Here is a 20,859-nt window from a genome sequence, read left to right as displayed (position 1 = left end):
ATATATGCTTCTCATGATAATGTTCTATGGAATACAGCACCTGCTTTTAGGGATTCTTTCTTCTTTGATTAGATTACATTAAGCAATCTCAATTCCACAACGGACTGAACTTAACCTCCTCTCTGAAACTGGTAAAGAAACAATCAATAAAATGTTCCTGAAAGGAAGTAGTAGTCCTTATGTTAAGAGTACCAACTTTTAATGGTTGATATTTTCTGAGAACTAGAAACCAAAGCTTTAGTTACACTTTGATTATTGCACAGCCCTTATCAATCAAACACTACTGCAGAAATTTTCATAGTAATTTACTGTGAAATATTGCTTCAGTACTGTATTTTTACTAAAGAAAACATTTATGTTTTCTTTATTCTTTTTACTTCTTGAAAAATAGATGATTCCTTCCTAAAGGGAGGTCATCAAAAAATACAAAATCATGTCATCCTTTTAGCTGAATTATGGAGTAATAGACCTTTAAACAAGGATGATAAGTTAAACTATTAAAAAGGGAAATAGGTTAAATGTACAAGTAGATATGAGAAGAATTAGTAAGCTCAGGGGGTTTATAGTTAAATTTTTAACGAAAATCAGAAATCTATGAATAGGAATGAGAAGTTAGGACAGCATATCTATTATAAACAACATAGACCTTATGATAGGATTATTTTAGTTAAGATAAATTCAAAATCCAAACATACCATCCTGCTTCAAGGTTTTCTCCTACCTCTTCAGATTTTCAAAGTTCTGAATGAAATATGAAGTAATGATTGTTAACATCTCTTTTAAAAACTGATAAATAAACATATGGATAACTAAGGCCAGGAGATATATAATGTATCAAGTTGATTATATGATGGCTAGAAAGAAAATTTGAAATCAAATAACAGATTGTACCCAGGAACAGACATGAATACCAGTTGCAATTTAATTGTAATTAGCTATATAGATTAGAAAGAGGTGATATACAGTTAGATTCAAAGATGTTGATTAAAAAGCAGTTATTGTAGAAAATTGAATTTGAAAAGGCAATTAATTATTAAGACACAAAAAGCAATCGGGAAGAAAGAAGATGGTTGTTAAGAAACCCAACGTATTTAGAGATTTGTGTTATTGATGATGTGTAAAAAGCAAGAGATGAATGTGACAATAAATTATACTGGAGTCTGAGAAAATATGAATAAATAGAAAATGAAAACAAGTGAAAAAACTAATTGAAGGAAAATGTTTTGATGCAGAAAAGGAAATTCTGTAGTTTCATGGACAGTAGATTTAGCATATACAAAAATGTGAAAAGTGTTAAAAATTAAATGAAAAGCCTAAAAGCATTATTATCAGATGTGGATAGCTATTGGTTGAAATAAAGAAAGAAGTGATTGCTGAGATAAATTCACCAGACATAAAAAGAGAAAAATTAAATGATCTGAACAGCAGAGAAAGAAATAGATGATGAGCCGACAAAACTCAATCATGAATTTAACAGAGATCTGAGTGAATTAAACCTTATAACACATAGAGCAGTACAAACTATTTAAGATGTCTTTTACACTGTTAGTTGGTGACTATGTACAGATTTATCTTGAATGAATTTTCAAGATTATGAAACATGCAGCTTTTTTAGATGGGTTAAACAAGAATAAGGCAGGAGGAGTAGCATACACAATAAGACTGGTTGAAGAAAAAACAAAGTTACCTTTATGGTGTTTGTAGATCTTGAAAAGGCATTTGATGTTGTAAAGTAAAATAGAATTTATGGCATTCAGGATTAGACTATAAAGAAAGGGAAGTGAGGATTTTAATTTTAAATTAAAGAAAGGGTAGCGAAAATACTATAACAATCATTATATTTAATTTTATAATACTATAATGTGACTCGATCAGGATATTGAGAGACTGACAGTTTAAAATGTTTATAAAATTACAATTTATTAGTTTATAAACATTATTAAAATAGATCAAATCAATAATAACAATAAAAATTATAAACAACTCACAATAATAATAAAAATAATGACTACAGTAATAACAATAATAAACAACAATAATAATAATAAAAAACAGTGATTACATGCATAACAGAAGTTAAAGTTGTCAGGATTTATTTACAGGTTGTTAAATACTGAATACCAGAATTCAGTCCCATTGACAAAAGGCATTATTAGCATGACTGTTAATTCTAACACTTTAAACAACTAGTCTTGTATTAACAACATTAGTACAATAGATAAAACAAGTACAAAGTTTTTTCACTACAAATAACTTTGCTGTTCACAAATAAAACTACCCTAACAATATTTGAATGAAATTTATTACATTATCTCTTTCATTTACAGTCTAACAGTAACTCACTGAACCACTTCTTGTTTTAATGTACTGGAATTACTTGTGACATCACCTTAATTGCGTTGAACTTGTACGCACTAAAAATTCACTCCTTCGCTGACCTCACAGAATACTCTCGCTTCAAACTCCTTGCTTAGAACTATCTTGCAGAACTCTATCGTAGCACTCTCTCATAGACTCTCCTCACAGACTGACTGTCAACTGGTCTTCCCCTTGGTATTTATACTCCTATTCTCTTTACCTGCAGGACTGGACCCAACTCGAATCATGAGAATGATCGTCCAGCCTCACATTTTCCCTTTCTTCATAATTTTCAGGAATCCATTACTCAGGTCCGTTATACCTGAAGTTGAGAGTTCTAAGGTTCAAATCCTAGTAAATATAGTTTCTTTTATACAGATTTGATTACTAGATCATGGATACCAGTGTTCTTTGTGGTTGGTTTCAATTAACCACACTTCTCAGGAATGGTCGATCTGAGACTACAAGACTACACTTCATACATATCATCCTCATTCATCCTCTGAAGTAATATCTTATGTTAGTTCCAGAGACTAAACAGAAAAAGAAAGAAAGGTCTGTTATACTGCTCTTGTTACAATACATATGTATATGTGTGTTATGAAGTATTTGAATTTTCAAAAATTATATATATAAGAGTATATATACCAGGTATGTATAATAAAGCAATATATAATAATCAATGAACATCTGCTATATTACACAAATTTAATTCTTATAATGAAAATTTTAAAATCACATTTGAAATAGATAATAGTATAATGAAGACTGATAAATTATTTAGATGTATATCAAAATAAACAAGGATAACTAAATTGAAACATACATTTGATAATGTAACAATTCATCAGTGATCCCTCCTCTCATGACTGAGAGCTGGTGACCAATTCCTCTGACAATTTCCCACCTTAGCTCTGCCATTTGAAACAATGTGCCTAATATTTCACCTGCCGCCTCTTTAATTTGGTCCAGCCATCTTTTCAACAGTCTTCCATGTGACCTTACGACGTAAAAAAAATTTTCAATTTTTTTCTTTAATTTTTCCCTTATGAGTAGCTTCTCAAGATTTTCGCCAGGCCAATGGATTATATGGCTGAAAATGTGGAGGAGGCTTGTGAACAACCTCCTCTGTATACCCAGCTTGATTATAATCGAGTTAAAAAAAAAGTTAACTAATGAGATAAACATCATAAAACATGTAGCAGTTGAAATTGGATATGATACTATATTAATTAATAATATTTATAAAAAACAATTATCAAAACACAATAAAAAAATTACTACCTTACAGTAAATACATAATAAGACATAAAAGAATGAAGTATTAATCACTAGACCATCTAATAAATAATAAACATTATATTTCTAATATTAACACAAATTTAGAAATATTAGAAATTTATAAAGATGACATAAAATTAAATATATTAGAAAAATATTACATATATAAATATAAACAAAATTTCAATCTGATAAACCATTAGACAGTGTTTGAGAGAGATGGTCTTATAAAAATTATAACAGTAATAATATGAAATTTTCATTATTTTAGTGTTTCTATTAAATTTTTATCATGCAATAACATAATATTCTGCAGTAGATGGTTTATTTTTTTTTTTTTTTTTTTTTGTCTTCAGTCACTTGACTGGTTTGATGCAGCTCTCCAAGATTCCCTATCTAGTGCTAGTCGTTTCATTTCAGTATACCCTCTACATCCTACATCCCCAACAATTTGTTTTACATATTCCAAACGTGGCCTGCCTACACAATTTTTCCCTTCTACCTGTCCTTCCAAAATTAAAGCGACTATTCCAGGATGCCTTAGTATGTGGCCTATAAGTCTGTCTCTTCTTTTAACTATATTTTTCCAAATGCTTCTTTCTTCATCTATTTGCCGCAATACCTCCTCATTTGTCACTTTATCCACCCATCTGATTTTTAACATTCTCCTATAGCACCACATTTCAAAAGCTTCTAACCTTTTCTTTTCAGATACTCCGATTGTCCAAGTTTCACTTCCATATAAAGCGACACTCCAAACATACACTTTCAAAAATCTTTTCCTGACATTTAAATTAATTTTTGATGTAAACAACTTATATTTCTTACTGAAGGCTCGTTTAGCTTGTGCTATTCGGCATTTTATATCGCTCCTGCTTCGTCCATCTTTAGTAATTCTACTTCCCAAATAACAAAATTCTTCTACCTCCATAATCTTTTCTCCTCCTATTTTCACATTCAGTGGTCCATCTTTGTTATTTCTACTACATTTCATTACTTTTGTTTTGTTCTTGTTTATTTTCATGCGATAGTTCTTGCGTAGGACTTCATCTATGCCGTTCATTGTTTCTTCTAAATCCTTTTTATTCTCGGCTAGAATTACTATATCATCAGCAAATCGTAGCATCTTTATCTTTTCACCTTGTACTGTTACTCCGAATCTAAATTGTTCTTTAACATCATTAACTGCTAGTTCCATGTAAAGATTAAAAAGTAACGGAGATAGGGAACATCCTTGTCGGAGTCCCTTTCTTATTATGGCTTCTTTCTTATGTTCTTCAATTGCTACTGTTGCTGTTTGGTTCCTGTACATGTTAGCAATTGTTCTTCTATCTCTGTATTTGAACCCTAATTTTTTTAAAATGCTGAACATTTTATTCCAGTCTACGTTATCGAATGCCTTTTCTAGGTCTATAAACGCCAAGTATGTTGGTTTGTTTTTCTTTAATCTTCCTTCTACTATTAATCTGAGGCCTAAAATTGCTTCCCGTGTCCCTATACTTTTCCTGAAACCAAATTGGTCTTCTCCTAACACTTCCTCCACTCTCCTCTCAATTCTTCTGTATAGAATTCTAGTTAAGATTTTTGATGCATGACTAGTTAAACTGATTGTTCTGTATTCTTCACATTTATCTGCCCCTGATTTCTTTGGTATCATTACTATAACACTTTTTTTGAAGTCTGACGGAAATTCCCCTTTTTCATAAATATTACACACCAGTTTGTATAATCTATCAATCGCCTCCTCCCCTGCACTGCGCAGTAATTCTACAGGTATTCCGTCTATTCCAGGAGCCTTTCTGCCATTTAAATCTTTTAATGCTCTCTTAAATTCAGATCTCAGTATTGTTTCTCCCATTTCATCCTCCTCAACTTCCTCTTCTTCCTCTATAAAACCATTTTCTAATTCATTTCCTCCGTATAACTCTTCAATATATTCCACCCATCTATCGACTTTACCTTTCGTATTATATATAGGTGTACCATCTTTGTTTAACACATTATTAGATTTTAATTTATGTACCCCAAAATTTTCTTTAACTTTCCTGTATGCTCCGTCTATTTTACCAATGTTCATTTCTCTTTCCACTTCTGAACACTTTTCTTTAATCCACTCTTCTTTCGCCAGTTTGCACTTCCTGTTTATAGCATTTCTTAATTGCCGATAGTTCCTTTTACTTTCTTCATCACTAGCATTCTTATATTTTCTACGTTCATCCATCAGCTGCAATATATCGTCTGAAACCCAAGGTTTTCTACCAGTTCTCTTTATTCCGCCTAAGTTCGCTTCTGCTGATTTAAGAATTTCCTTTTTAACATTCTCCCATTCTTCTTCTACATTTTCTATCTTATCTTTTTTACTCAGACCTCTAGCGATGTCCTCCTCAAAAATCTTCTTTACCTCCTCTTCCTCAAGCTTCTCTAAATTCCACCGATTCATCTGACACCTTTTCTTCAGGTTTTTAAACCCCAATCTACATTTCATTATCACCAAATTATGGTCGCTATCAATGTCTGCTCCAGGGTAAGTTTTGCAGTCAACGAGTTGATTTCTAAATCTTTGCTTAACCATGATATAATCTATCTGATACCTTGCAGTATCGCCTGGCTTTTTCCAAGTGTATATTCTTCTATTATGATTTTTAAATTGGGTGTTGGCAATTACTAAATTATACTTCGTGCAAAACTCTATAAGTCGGTCCCCTCTTTCATTCCTTTTGCCCAGCCCGTATTCACCCACTATATTCCCTTCCTTGCCTTTTCCAATGCTTGCATTCCAATCTCCAACTATTATTAAATTTTCATCTCCTTTTACGTGTTTAATTGCTTCATCAATCTCTTCGTATACACATTCTACCTCATCATCATCATGGGCGCTTGTAGGCATATAGACGTTAACAATCGTTGTCGGTTTAGGTTTTGAATTTATCCTTATTACAATGACTCTATCGCTACGCGTCTTGAAATACTCCACTCTCCTCCCTATTTTCTTGTTCATCACGAAACCTACTCCTGCCTGCCCATTATTTGACGCTGAGTTAATTACTCTAAAGTCACCCGACCAAAAGTCGCCTTCCTCTTCCCACCGAACCTCACTAATTCCTACTATATCAACGTTTACCCTATCCATTTCCCTTTTTAAATTCTCTAGCCTACCAACCTTTTTTAAGCTTCTAACATTCCACGCTCCGACTCGTAGAATGTTATTTTTTAATTTTCTGGTGACCCCTTCCTTAGTAGTCCCCACCCGGAGATCCGAACGGGGGACTATTTTACCTCCGGAATATTTTACCAAGGAAGGCGCCTCCATTATTGTATATGTGAAAATGCAGAGCCACATTTTCTTGGAAAAAAAGCAGCTGTAGTTTTCCATTGCTTTCAGCTGCGCAGTACTCAGAGGACTGAGTGATGTTGATACGGCCGTTTAAGTCGTCCTGACTCACGCCCCTAACAACTACTGAAAGAGCTGCTGCCCTCTTTCAGGAATCATTCCTTAGTCTGGCTCTCAACAGATACCTCTCCGATATGGTTGCACCTTCGGTCCAGCTACTCTGTATCCCTGAGCACTCAAGCCCCCTCACCAACGGCAAGGTCTCATGATTCATAGAGGAGGGTTTATTTAATATAATGTAAATATTATTTAACAGTACAGAGTAATAGTGTGAATATAAAAAGATTATTTTCAGTAATGTATTTTATATATATATATATATATATATATATATATATATATATTATCCAACTTGATACACCTGAATACAGAAATTAATTTCTATATTTAAGTAATTGGATTATACATACAATATATATTATCAGTGCATAGGGATATGGGTCTTGAAAAGATTGACTTTAGAAAAAAAAAAAAATATATATATATATATTATGTGTGTATAGATATAGACAAAAAACAGACAGCTGTCATCAGAATAGATGTTCTAAGCCACATTCTTTGATGTCAGTAATCTCTTTTTATTAAATGGTTCCTTAGGTTAAGCAATTCTACATTTAATGTCTGCTGTGCATTTACCAACCGATGGTTTGTAAGTATTGAGCTGCATTAGTTTTTTGTTTTCAAGCTTATTTCAATGTTTTGGATCCATCTCTTGTATGTAATCTTTTCCTACATATTTTCATACTACATTTTATCTTTAAAATTTTGTACATTTTGTCTGAGCATCTTGAAGTTTCCTTATTGTTTCTTATCACTGCAATGTCATCCGGAAATCTATGTGCTTGATAAATCCCCCATTTATGGTTTACTGTTACTGCATATAGCTTTTCTTCTTTCTTGGTTTCTTCTGATTCCAATTTGATCTTCTTGTAAGTGCTCCTCTACTTTCTTTTCCACAATCCTAGTTAATATTTTTTAAGCATGTGATACAAGGATGAGAGGTCTATTTTTTCATATTTTCTTGTAGTGTTTGTCTTGGGAATGCAAATCGTGCATGTTACTCCAAACTCTTGATGTACTTTTACTTTTGAAGCATTTTATTTATAATTTTAAATAAGACTATTTTGCTATTACTGCAAATGCCTTAAGGGTTTTACCTGGGATGTTGTAAGTGCCTGGAAGTAAGTAAGTTCTTATAGTGCTTTGTTGAATTCTTCTCTTAATATTGGGGTCCAATCTCATCCTCCCCAATATTTTTCTTGTATATTAATCTTCTTATCTTCACCTAATTCTGTTTCTTTGCACAATTTTTCAACATATTCTTATTAAAGTTTTAGTATTCTTTCTTCACTTGTTATTTCCCTTCCATTGCCCAAGAATTTCTCTGAAAGGAAATACTTCCTTTCAAGAATTTTCCTTTTACTGGTCAACTACATTCTTATTTTTATAAATGATCACTCCAATGCTGCCTTAACCATATTTTCATCAAACTCCTTGCATTTGCTTTCTAACCAATCCTCTCTTACCTTTTGTATATCTCAGTTTATTTTGTTTCTGTACTCCCTAAACCCATCTTCATTTCTTGAAATTATACATTTCCTTCTTTCTTTCATCACATTGGGAATATGCTCCCTAATATGTGATTTTTGTAATATCATATACTCACTATCAAAACATGTTTTGGCTACCTTCATTACTTCTTCTTTAAACATCTTTCATTTTTCTTGAATGTTATTTTCAATAAACCTTTTGAAATTGGTACTATCAGTGATATTCTAAACTTATCTTGACCACTTTTGTTGTTTCTTATGTTTGCTATTCCTTTTTTTCTACTCTTCATATCTGCTTTCTCTTTGGGCATAGTTGACTCTCCATTACTAATAAAGAGTGATCTGTCTATCTGCTCCAGGATAACTTTTGGCTGCTTTTACTAGCTATCTAAAATTTTTTTTGATTAATATGTAATTAACTGGTACTGTTCACCATTTCCTGGTATGGCCCATGTGTATCTTTTTCTTTTTCATTGTTTGAAGAACAACTTGGCAATAGCCAGTTTATATTTTTACAAAATCTTGTAAGTCATGTTTCTGTTATTTTTTCCAAGCTCTTATTCTCTAACTGCATCTCCTTCTGTTCTCTCCCATCAACTGGATTCCAATTTCCTATGCTTATGAGATTGTCCCTGTCTTTAATTGACATGAGAACTTGCTCAAGTTCTTTGTATTAAAGGCTGTACTTTGATTTTCAACATAATTATCCTCTCATTATACTTAATATACCGTTATGGCCTATTTTGTTTTTTAAGACGAAACTAAGTATTCATTACCTCTTGATTTTCTGAGTAAAGAATTCTATATTCATCACTCCAGAAATCTCTGCTATCTGACCTGTAACTTCATATAGTCCTAAGATGTAAACTTCCAGTCTGTCCACCTCCATTTTCAGATTCGCCAGTTTTCTATATCTCAGAGATCTATTAAAAAATTACAATCTATTTGAAAATAAAATCAGAGAGTAAACGTTACACTCTGATACTCCTTCTACACTGATATCTTCCTGAACCACTTTTAACGCTATAATGGATAAACCTTTCATCATATCTAATAGTTTCTTATATCCTAGTTACTCTTTCAAACTTCCGCATCATTCAGATGTGTCAAAATATCTTCTGAGTTGCTGAAGCTTTTATATAACAGATTGTTTCACACTAGAAAGGAGTACATATGTTTCTTTACTTTATCTATCCCATTTTTTGGACAGCATATAAAGCATCTGAGACACCAAAAGGACGAATCAGAGTGCTTTCTCCAAGAGAAATGATGGTTCACTACAATGCAGATTTACATTTGAATTTGCTTATATTGTGCTTCGCTGAAATGTAAGGATATGAAGCAGTCAAACAGAAAAGCACTTAACTGTTTTTAAAAAGTTTAGGTTTTTTTTATATTGCTTTCTCTGGTACACCTAATATGGACTATTTGTAATTCTTGAGTTGTTTAGGCCATCTTTGGGAGTAACTGGTTTTTCAAATCAGTTCACATACATCAATTTCTATATAATACCTTTTCAAAAATGAGAAATACCATAAAGCAGAATGATGCAATAAATACATAAAAAAAATACATAAAATAAATACATGCAATAAATACATTTCAAAAAGTGCACTAAATTTTCAAAGTAAAAAGAAAAAAGACTAGTCAGTTCACAACCTTCATCTAAGACTAAAAAAACTCAACACTTAAAAAGTAATTGAATAGTATTTAGTTTTTAATAGCATTTGTTTAAGTTACAATTTAATTATTTTTTTTAATTTTCATTGACAATTTTTTAATGAAATAAATAAATAAAACACTACCTATTAGAAAAAACTGTTTATGAGAAATACAGAAGGAGAAAAACATGCATTTTGATAAAAACAAGAATAGAAATGTAGTAGGGAAATTACATAGAGTAATTTCTGAGATTGAGCTGCCGGAACACAGGACAATTCTTATTTTAAGTTTCACCCCTGTTTTTTCCCTTTTCAATTCTTACACTATCACATAAAAATAATTTGAATATCAAAATGCTTTCAGGCTATATTGCACTACAAAAATCTGATACTAAATAATAATAATTACTATCCACTTCACATATATTTAAAATGATTAAATAAATTTTACTGTCACTTAATAAAATATTAATTCTGCTTTTGTTTCATTACAAGGTTGAGCTATTATTCTAACATTCTGAGGTTGAAATATAATCTTATGTTTTTGGTACAACCAAACATCAACCAAGACAAGAAAAATAAAGATAATAATCTTATAAATAAATAATATTAAACATTATGTTAAAATTATGACTAATTTTCATATTACATGTATACTTTAAAACTGGAATACATTGCACTAATAATTTTTAGTGAGTTCAAGGATAAAGCCCCTCCAATATCTAGGGCATTTGTTTGCATCAGTCTATCAGTTCTAACAATAAGTGAAATGAACTTTATTAACAAATGAAAAGTATTTTCAAATTGTCTTCATATATATTTATTTTTCATCTAAAAAAAGTATTTGAATAATATTGTCGAGAAGAACCATACTACAGGACAAAAGGTGGAACTTGTTATAAAAAAAATAATTACAATTTTTGCATTTGAGTGTATATAGAATTGAGACTTGAATATACATAACAATAAAAAATGTATAACGTTACCTAATTACTCAGGGAGTAATTGTGAACAGTACATAATTCCTAAAAGTATAATTACAATGCTCATTTATATCAAATACCTAAACATAATATAAACAGTAATGATCTTTCAGGCATCTGCAGATTAAAATGTAACTGTTTTAGTTTTTAAACAGATCTTACTGTTGTAAACTCATGAAAAAACACAAAGGCACTGACTCTGAAATAACAAGCAGTCAAACTTGGCTAACCCCATTTCATTATAAAAAATTTACATGAGATTACAATATGTTAAAAAACATTATCAATTATACTAGTAAAACAACATAAATATGTAAACATATAAAACAACTCACTGAAATAGTTTTATAATAAACAACTCCAATAAAAGTTACAAACAGATATAAATACTTTTATGAATTATGAGTAGACAGTGTTACTTAATAAAATGTAATCCATAGTGAGAAGAGAGGGAAAACATATTAATTTCTAAATATTAAAATTCAAATCTACAAACACCTGTCATCAAAAGTTTTAGTTTTTATTTTTCATATTATTATTAATTTTGGAAGGAGGGGTAAATATTTGCATCTTTTTATTGTATTTCAGGATACAGCAAAACAGAAAATAAGAGTAAAATTAGACCTAGTAGAGATGAAATTTTACTATCTTAGAATCAATGAAAATAAGAATGGTTAGGTATACTTTCATAAAACGTTAACAAACTTGTTAATTTATTTTAAAACGAGATCTACCTTTATGCAAGGCATCTTCTTTTTTTTGAAGTTACATAATTTTTTCAAAAATATTTTTAATGCGAGTTAAATGCCTATGAAATAGACTGTTTAATGTCTTTCTACTTCACTTTCTTCATCTGCCTGGTAAATTTGTTTATCAGATTTTTTTATTTGAGTATCTTGATCAAAATACAGTGATCTAACTTCACCTTCATACATTCTAATAATTTAATGGTCCACCAAGAATAAATCTGTTATTTGCATTATATTGTTTAAAAAGCAAATTAAGTGTGGTATTGACCTCTATGTTCAGTAATATTTAATTAAGGCCAATAGGAAGCAGTAAACTGTAAAAAAACTCTGATAGTGTATTGGGAGAAGGTCTGGTTTATTAAAGCTTAGTAAACTGCATTCTTCTTGTTATCATTTAATCTCCAGAATGCTAATCACGGAAATGCTTCACTTGTAGCCATTATGAAGCGGCAAGGAATAATTTGCTGTCTTCCTATTACTATCAGATTGTTCTGCTACATTGAAACACCTCAGAGTAGTGTAAATATATTTTTATTCTGATTGGAACTTAAAAATGGATTATGTAGATCATGTCAATATAAGATATATTAAAAATATAAAAACAAATTGGAAAATAAAAAGTAGATCTTATTTAAGTATTGATTAAGTTTGCTGACCACTTCAACATAATGGTACTATTAACAACAGTAGTACATGCATCAAAAATGATGGACACCCAACAAACAAGTGCCCATTCAATCTACAATGTTGTAAGATTAGAACATTTTTATCCAGGAAAGAAATAGCACTTTCCAATAGAATGATTTTATAGTGACTAGCTGTGATAAAAATAAGCTGAAAAAGTAGTATTTTCTGCAAAAATTAAGCAGCCATTCAGGAAAAGTCTCAATGTTTGCAAAGAAATATACTTACGTATGAAACTTTCTGACTTGTAGAAGCATACAGATTAACTGTAAACTATTCTACCATGCTCCTACTGAAATCTATTAAATCAGTAAGATTTATTTAATTGAAAAATGACAGTGGAAAAATATTAAATAAAAACTTTTTAGAAACCATTTTTAAAATAATTATATGTGTGTGTGTGTGCATTATAGGGCCAATCTCAGGGATAAAACAAACATCCCTAAAAAAAATAGCATATTCATCAATTTTGTATGAATGCGTACGCATAAATAAACACACTTTTATAAACTTTATTAAAAGTAATTACTGGATTATATAATTCTTTACAATATTATACATATATACTTCTCCAATAATAATTAGATTTACAGATGGTATCAGTAATATATTAAATATTTTAAATGTTAGCTCATTTTCAGTTTACAGGAATTCTAAAAAAAAAAGAATTAAGTAACTGATTAAAAATTTTAATGCTATTATATTTATAAAACTTTTAATTTATGTATTCATGAGTTTAATTACACATTAATTAATCAATCATTAATATTAGATGACATATTTTTTAAATAAATAAAATTATTCATTTAACAACGAATCAAAATATAAATTCTCATCTTATTTAATTTATATCTTAATATAACATATTCTCATCTTATTTAATTTTAAACTTATTAAACAACAAACCAAATGAGAACTGTACATCAAAAATTTAACAAATAAATTGTTTTCAAAACTTACAACATAATGTTTTCAGTTGCTTTTTTTTATAGGTACATAATAAATTAAACATTGTAACAGATTCAGATTTAACAAAATGTATAAACACAAAGCATTGATATAGTTATGAACCTAGTTATAGCTACAGTGACTTAGAAAAAGTATATTTCATATTCTAAATAGTTCAAATTTTGAGTATGAACATTTTATGTTTTTTTACAATTGGATTTCAATTATTATAATACTTTACAAGCAAATTATACATGAAATATTATAGGAAATGGAAATTTTTTTACAAAAACCCTTTCAGATTGTGTCATTTTAATAAAATGCAATGATATTAGTGAACTTTTCAGGTCACTTGTACATTGTTTAAAACTAATACTCTCTGCTGTGATAGTCACTTTAAAACTTTTGACAATATTTATCTTCTTAAATACTATACAAAATTATTTTGTTTTAACTGATATATAATAATGCCTTATAACGATCATGTAAAGAATGGAAGATCCTTAAAAGGAACAGCATTTATTTGGAAATATTAAGGAATGCTGTGTAAAACTTGTATCACGACATTGCAAATATATAATTAATTTTAAAAAAAACTAATGTTAAGTTCATACAAATACATAAAATAATAAATACAAAATAAAGTACAAAAGAGTTTTCCTTTTTATCTTTACTTAGGATGAGAATAATAAATGCATAAAATGGTAGACAATAAAAATAACAACTTTGCCTTTCGACTTAGTCACTCATTTTAATGAGAGTGGGAAAGTTCATACTATATGGAAAAAGCATAATTTGCAAGGAATTATTTTTTTTTTGTTTTAATTATTTAATTATTATAATTTAAAAACTTACCCACAAAATAACATGAGGTTTATAAAAGAAAATCAATTTGAAATAAATTCAAATTGAGTGCTACAAAATTCTTGAATAGACTGTAATTTATTACAATCTATTTCAACAGATGCATTTTTTCAGGCCAAAGTAGTTAGCTGTATTACTTGAAAATGGTTCAGGTGTTTGGTTTGATAGAAGTGAATAATAATATTCACAAAAAATTGTGATTTTAATTAAAAAAAAAAAAAAAAATAAATCACTTTTATATTCAAAATTATACTCAAAAAATTATAGAATTTTTTCATTACTATTGATCATTATGCTTTATATTAATAGGTGTCAAAAAATAATCAGACAACCTATTTTTGGATACTGCAAATTTGTTCCGACTTTTAAAGGAAACGCAATATATATTATTTAAATTAAAATGTAAAAAAATAATTTCAGAAAAATTGAAAAAGGATTTATAAATCACTTGTTATTAAAGTTATTTGGTTTTTACAATTTATAATAAAAGTGTTCAATTTTTAGAGTATGCTGCCATAACATAAAAAATTGAATTAGGAGATATTCTCATGTACATTAAAAGTATGTAGCAAAATTTCAATCTTCTACAGCAAGGAATTTAGAAGCTACAATTAAAAAAAAAATAGTTTTTTTCATTCTTTTGCAATTTAGAATAGTTCAAATGCTATTCTTTATTCTCATACCAGACAGACAGAAAAAAAGACTGTAGGTAAACATAAAGAATCATCTAAAACCATCTACTCAGGTTTTTTAAAGGTATATTATAATGTTAACAAATACAAAGAAAGACAAACACAGCTGTTTTAATTGTTAGGATAAGAAAATTCAGTAGGTTACATTTAGCACATCTCCATAATACATTATTATTACATATGAGCTATTATGAGTGAAACTATTCTTTGAATGTACTTGTGAATTAATAAACCCAAAACTGTTTTCCCCCAGTCAGGGTCATCATTTTACCTTCTTATACTCTGAAATATTTTTATGTATATTTCATATTTTAATAAAATATTTTAAAGAGATGATTAAAAAAGCATTTCATTCTTTCCTAACAAAATAGTTAACAATGTTAAAAAACTCAATAAATAAATAATTTTAAGATCTGGAAGCTAAAGTTTGATTGAGTGTTTTGCTTTCTGACTAAACAAATTTAAACTAATTTTTTTTGAGTGATTAAGTTCTACACTTAATATGAAGAAAAATTTATTAATACTTCTAGAAAAACAAAACAAAACTAAAGATTTAGAATAAAACATTTATTAATCTTTAATAGTATTTTTCAAGAAGGTGTACTCCTTTTATTAATGGTATATATCATAAATAAATAGCTATAGTACATTACAGATTATTATACAAGCACTTAAAGGTTTTCTTTTAATGCTTGACAGTATTAAATCTCATGTTTACATATGAAAAATCTTTTTATTACTCAAAATCTGAATTATTTTTCAATTTTCACCAAACATACCTATCAACTAGACACAAGCATATGAAATTTCATGTTTTCATAAGAAATACACATGTAAAAGAGGCCCTCACTTCAAGATGTAGAATGCAAGATGTTATACAGCACTAAGCTCCTTACTCTAATTGTTATTTATTAATGATGTTCCACAAAATGTTGAACTATTTTTTGTTTCCTCTTTAGAGAAGATACCCCAGATCTGTATCTAAACAATTATTTATGAGAACTGGAAAATTTTGTAAATAAAAGAAATTATCCAGTGGATGGATTGTAACTATAACAAGGGCAAAACTTCTCCATATTGTACAACAAAGTATGTTACGTTGTTATTCTAAAGTAAACAGTATAGCTATTCACATGGATAGAATTCCAATAATTGAAAATGATAGAACTTCTATAGCTGCAGTGCAAAATTTCTGAATTTTTTGTTGAAGACAAATTCTTGTAGAATGATCAAATTGCTTTCACTTGCAATAAAATCAAACTATTTTTGCTTTGGAATATCTTAATAAAATGTTAAGTGTATCATTATTATTAAATGTTTAGATATCTTGAAGCTCCTTCAAAGTCAGAATTATAAAGTTTTTAAGATAAAAAAAATGGATGTGAGATCACTGTTTGGTACCCATAAATATATGAAATCTTTATTAAAAATAATAGTTACTAATTCTTAAAAAATAATGAAATCCGTCTCTATCAAACTAAACAACAGAAATGGATATTTTTTCAACTTAACACCTTAAATTACAATATTGGTGTGGGTAAAATGCTTTTGTTGACATTTTTCATTAACTACCAACTCATACATCTATTTAAATAAAATAAAATTCTCTTTTAATGTATGCATACTTACAATAATATATATATACACTTAAATAATTTCTGTTGTCTTCTGAATTGTTTTTGTTTGTAGTTGTTTTATTTACTTATATCTTCACATATTTAATTACTGTAATTTCATGTATTTATATTTTGAATTTAATTATTTATTTTGTTCTAATCAAGGTTTAACCTATTAAATACCATAAACACTTTCTAATAAATAGTTTAATAATAAACACTTTTTTCTTTTTCTAAATAAACACTTTATTTTATTCATTATTACGTATATAAAGCAAGAAATATTTTCATATCAACAAAAAAATTGATTATAAAATAAATTAAAAATATTGGTAGGAATAAAATGGTTTACGCACCTTTGCAAAAAATGTCATTGTCTGACGAATATAATAAGAAGCAATAAAGGACTTTACTGTTTCATTAATGGCTGAGCAATAATGGTGTCTTTTTGGCTGTATCTTTTCATATTTGATAATGGATATATGCCATTGTGGTTACTGGCAACTGCCACCGCTGCATTATCATTCCATCTAGCAACCGTCAAATTTGTTTCCTCATCAAATATATCTCTATTCATTTTCTGCAATTCTTTGGAATTGGATTTTTGAACATCAGTCTTTTGCAGTATACAAATAAATCTCAATCCTACACGCTACATCAATATTACCAGTTGAAGGAGTCTCAGTTAGTAAATTTTCATTGTGGAGTGGTAACATCTTGGTGTTTCATCTGGAGGTCCCAGGGTCAAATCCCAGTCAGGCATGGCATTTTTCATACATTACAAAATTCCATTTCCATATCTCACGCACAAGCTTCAAGCTTATGTGGCGATGTCATTAAGCCAAAAAATAAAATAAAAATATCTTCGTTGGTAAGTTCATCAACTTTATGTGGAATATAAGTTGGCTTGATGGCAGTTGCTTGTGAAATATTATCGTCATTTTCCAAAATGCAATGCAATTCTTCAAGTGTCAATGGTCTTACAAAATTCCATGTTTTAATAAATTCTTACACTTAAATAAAAAAAATTAATACTTTTAAGTTTACTGCACAGGTATCACAATGTAAACACTACTTCACTAACAAATGACACTGACTGACCACATAGTCGTAAGAACTGAAAATTTTATAAAAAAATGGATTCTATAAAAATAGTAAAATAAAAATAAAATGTAATGACTAAGAAAACACTGTATCAATGCAATAGAATGATAGACAAAACAAAAATTTAATGATTGAAACGTAAAAAATAATACAATGAAAGTTTGCGAAGTTATTATTTATAATGTAAGAATAACATGTTGTATGCCTAGCATGTGATTCATCACTCCATAAGCCAAAGGTGCATCATCACACCATTATTTTTAATAACCAGTATTTATTATCAGTTTTCAAAATAATTTTCATGAATTGATGAATAAAAGGCAACTCTTAAATAAGCAAATAATAGAAAAATTATTTTTAACAAGCATATAGCAATCATTATATACCTTATACAGAAGGGATTACACTATCTCATAAAATGCATTAAGTTGATTGCAAATGAAATCTCTAATTAAAAACTTTTTATCATATAATTTTTTTTTGTGATTACACCCTACAAAATAAAGGCAAATTGTACAAAAGGCGAAAAATCCTGTTGAAATTAAAACAAAACGATTACAAAAAGGTTCTTTATGCATCATTGGCTGTTAATCAATTAACCATGGTTTTCCCTGTTTCATCTACACAAATGCAGAGGCAGCTCCCTTTTTAACTATGGAATAGCATACTTACCAACTTGGATATGTTTTATGTAATGAATCCGAAAGAAAAATTTCTTTATTTTAAAACATACTTTATTGCATGAATTAACTGAATAAAACTACAAACAAGAAAGTTCAAATTATTTAATTTTTACTTCAAAACAAGCCCATCAATTTTTTAAAGGAATTTTCTCATGAAAAAGCATATGGTTCTAATGCCAGGTTTTATAGTTTATTGTACACAGTATAGCTAAATATCAAGATATTGTTAATAAATTAACAATATCAAGACTGGAACCAGACAATTTCCCATACATTGTACCTCACTCTCCATTAGTCTCCTAAGCAAGCGCTGCAATAGAAAATTTACTATTAAATAAATAAAAAACTACATTATTTAAACCAATACCATTATTTATTAAAAAAGTTGTACAGATTTTGTTTTCTTAATGTAATAATTTATAAAGTTTATAAATATTTTAAAATAAAAATAAAATTGATTTATTTTTAATAAAATACAGCTTTTCCTTGATTAACTGAGACAGCTTGTGCCATTTACAGCTTGGAAATTGAATTGTTAGTTAAGGAGTTCTTCAGACTGAAAAATACTACAAAACTAAAATGATGTAAGAGATCATAATATTAATAAATGTTTATGTTTTTCCTTTCTAGAAAACAGTAACAAAAGAAAAAAAATTGCATGTAACAATCTTAGCAACTGAGAACTTGCTTTGCAACATACTCATTAATCAAAGGTCTGCTGTATCTAAATTATATTATAATCTATTTTACTCTTAACAAAATGAACTGGTGGTAATACAAAATTATTACAAGCACATTTTGTTCCAGAAACAAAGTCAAAAGATCCTAGTCTAGCAGTACAATGTGGACATGATAACTTTCCTTTTAGCCATCCTGCCTGTAAAAGAGAAAGGATAAAGTTATAATATAAATCTTATGCAGTTATTATATTAGTTTGTTAACACCCACAGCAATATGAATTATCCTTTATTGCATTACAGACTTACTAAACTTGAATTAAGTAGAAACTGAAATGAGTTATTTAAGTTTAAGTTAATTCAGATTATGCTCATTATTTAATTAAACATCACAATAATACAGTATTCTAAAAAATGTATACTTAGCATCATCTACTCATGGCAATTCATATATATCAAGATCATAAGAAAGACTGTAAGTCTGTGTAGTAATAATATATTATACATAACCTCTTTACTCAGTAGGGAAATAATATATATAATATTAACACATATACAATACAACAAATTGTGTTCAAGCAATCAAAATTTAAAAACAATTATAACAGTAGTTTGTGAAAATCAATAGGCAGGTACTGAAGTTAGCTTTGTGTCTAATCTGGCACAATTTATTTTAACAGTTTTCTTTATTACAATCCATTGATTTTGCCAAATATATGAAATGCACTTTATATTTTAGGTAATTTAGCACACTAAGTATCATGGGAAAATTTAAATCCCTTCTATTCAATTATTGTTTTAGAATTCATATAAGTTTATTTGGTTAATTCATATATTACAAAAAATAGCCTCAAACAGAAGATGCTACAGATTTTATCATTTATATAAATCAGATATGAATTCCGTGAGTAATCGTAAACACTTCCTCCTCTAGTATGTCATATCTTATAAGACTGGATGCCGCCAAGGTTGGTTTTTCCGTTTCAGAAACTGTTTGCAGTTTTAAAGCATATACTTCAAAATAAGGCCGACACTTAAGTATTAAGTATAAAATATTAAGCAATGATTTAATTCTCCCCGATACAAAATACTTAGTTATATAATATTGTGGGATTAAAAATATTAATTCAAATTATTTCTTTACTTCAAAATAACAAACTCACTTCGTTTACTGAATCAATAACCCATTTGGGCATAGAATTATCTTTAATAAAAAATACATCAGACAATATTTGGGAACATGTCCCTCCACTAGTTTTAATGTTACTTTTATTCATAGGTTCACTATGAACAGATACTACACAGTCTTTGCAGTCTTGATTTAAATAATTTCGACATTTTCGACATTTTAACAGAATATTTGCCATCCTACTAAGAAAAAATAACCTTACAGATTATAAAATAACTTCAAAATGCATTACAAACACAAAATATCAATGAATTAAACATAAATTTAATATTCTTTGTAAAACGTTTGCACTTTAAAACAACCCATTCTCTGAATACTAAAAAATGAAAATATACTACGAACAACAAACGTAATCACATCTTACACACAACACATGCGGTATCCACGCTGTAGTAACAGTACTAATCTGAAATAGAAGTAACAGCTGAT

At 28.8% G+C, this 20,859-nt stretch overlaps 1 protein-coding gene across 1 annotated transcript; it reads right to left on the bottom strand.

Annotated features, from left to right (window-relative positions):
* Positions 1-18,915: 18,915 nt before the first annotated feature.
* Positions 18,916-20,841, bottom strand: LOC142325012 (E3 ubiquitin-protein ligase RNF180-like). The gene is made up of 2 exons (XM_075366252.1): positions 20,405-20,841; positions 18,916-19,441 (listed from the first exon to the last, which is right to left on the bottom strand). The coding sequence occupies exons 1-2, from the start codon at positions 20,606-20,608 to the stop codon at positions 19,289-19,291; spliced, it is 357 nt and encodes a 118-aa protein (XP_075222367.1). The 5' UTR covers positions 20,609-20,841; the 3' UTR covers positions 18,916-19,288.
* Positions 20,842-20,859: the final 18 nt, after the last annotated feature.

The sequence above is a fragment of the Lycorma delicatula genome, chromosome 5 (genome assembly GCF_047948215.1).
Source record: "Lycorma delicatula isolate Av1 chromosome 5, ASM4794821v1, whole genome shotgun sequence".
Lineage (NCBI taxonomy): Eukaryota > Metazoa > Arthropoda > Insecta > Hemiptera > Fulgoridae > Lycorma > Lycorma delicatula.
Note: the sequence above shows the minus strand (reverse complement) of the source record. Positions and strands in the feature narration are given on the sequence as shown.

What these genes read in the sequence shown, in the direction of transcription:
- LOC142325012 (XM_075366252.1), bottom strand. Translation starts at nt 20,608, where the DNA reads ATGGCAAATATTCTGTTAAAATGTCGAAAATGTCGAAATTATTTAAAT. An exon ending in TTATTGATTCAGTAAACGAA is followed by an intron (nt 19,442 to 20,404) that starts GTGAGTTTGTTA and finishes TCTCTTTTACAG; the next exon opens with GCAGGATGGCTAAAAGGAAA.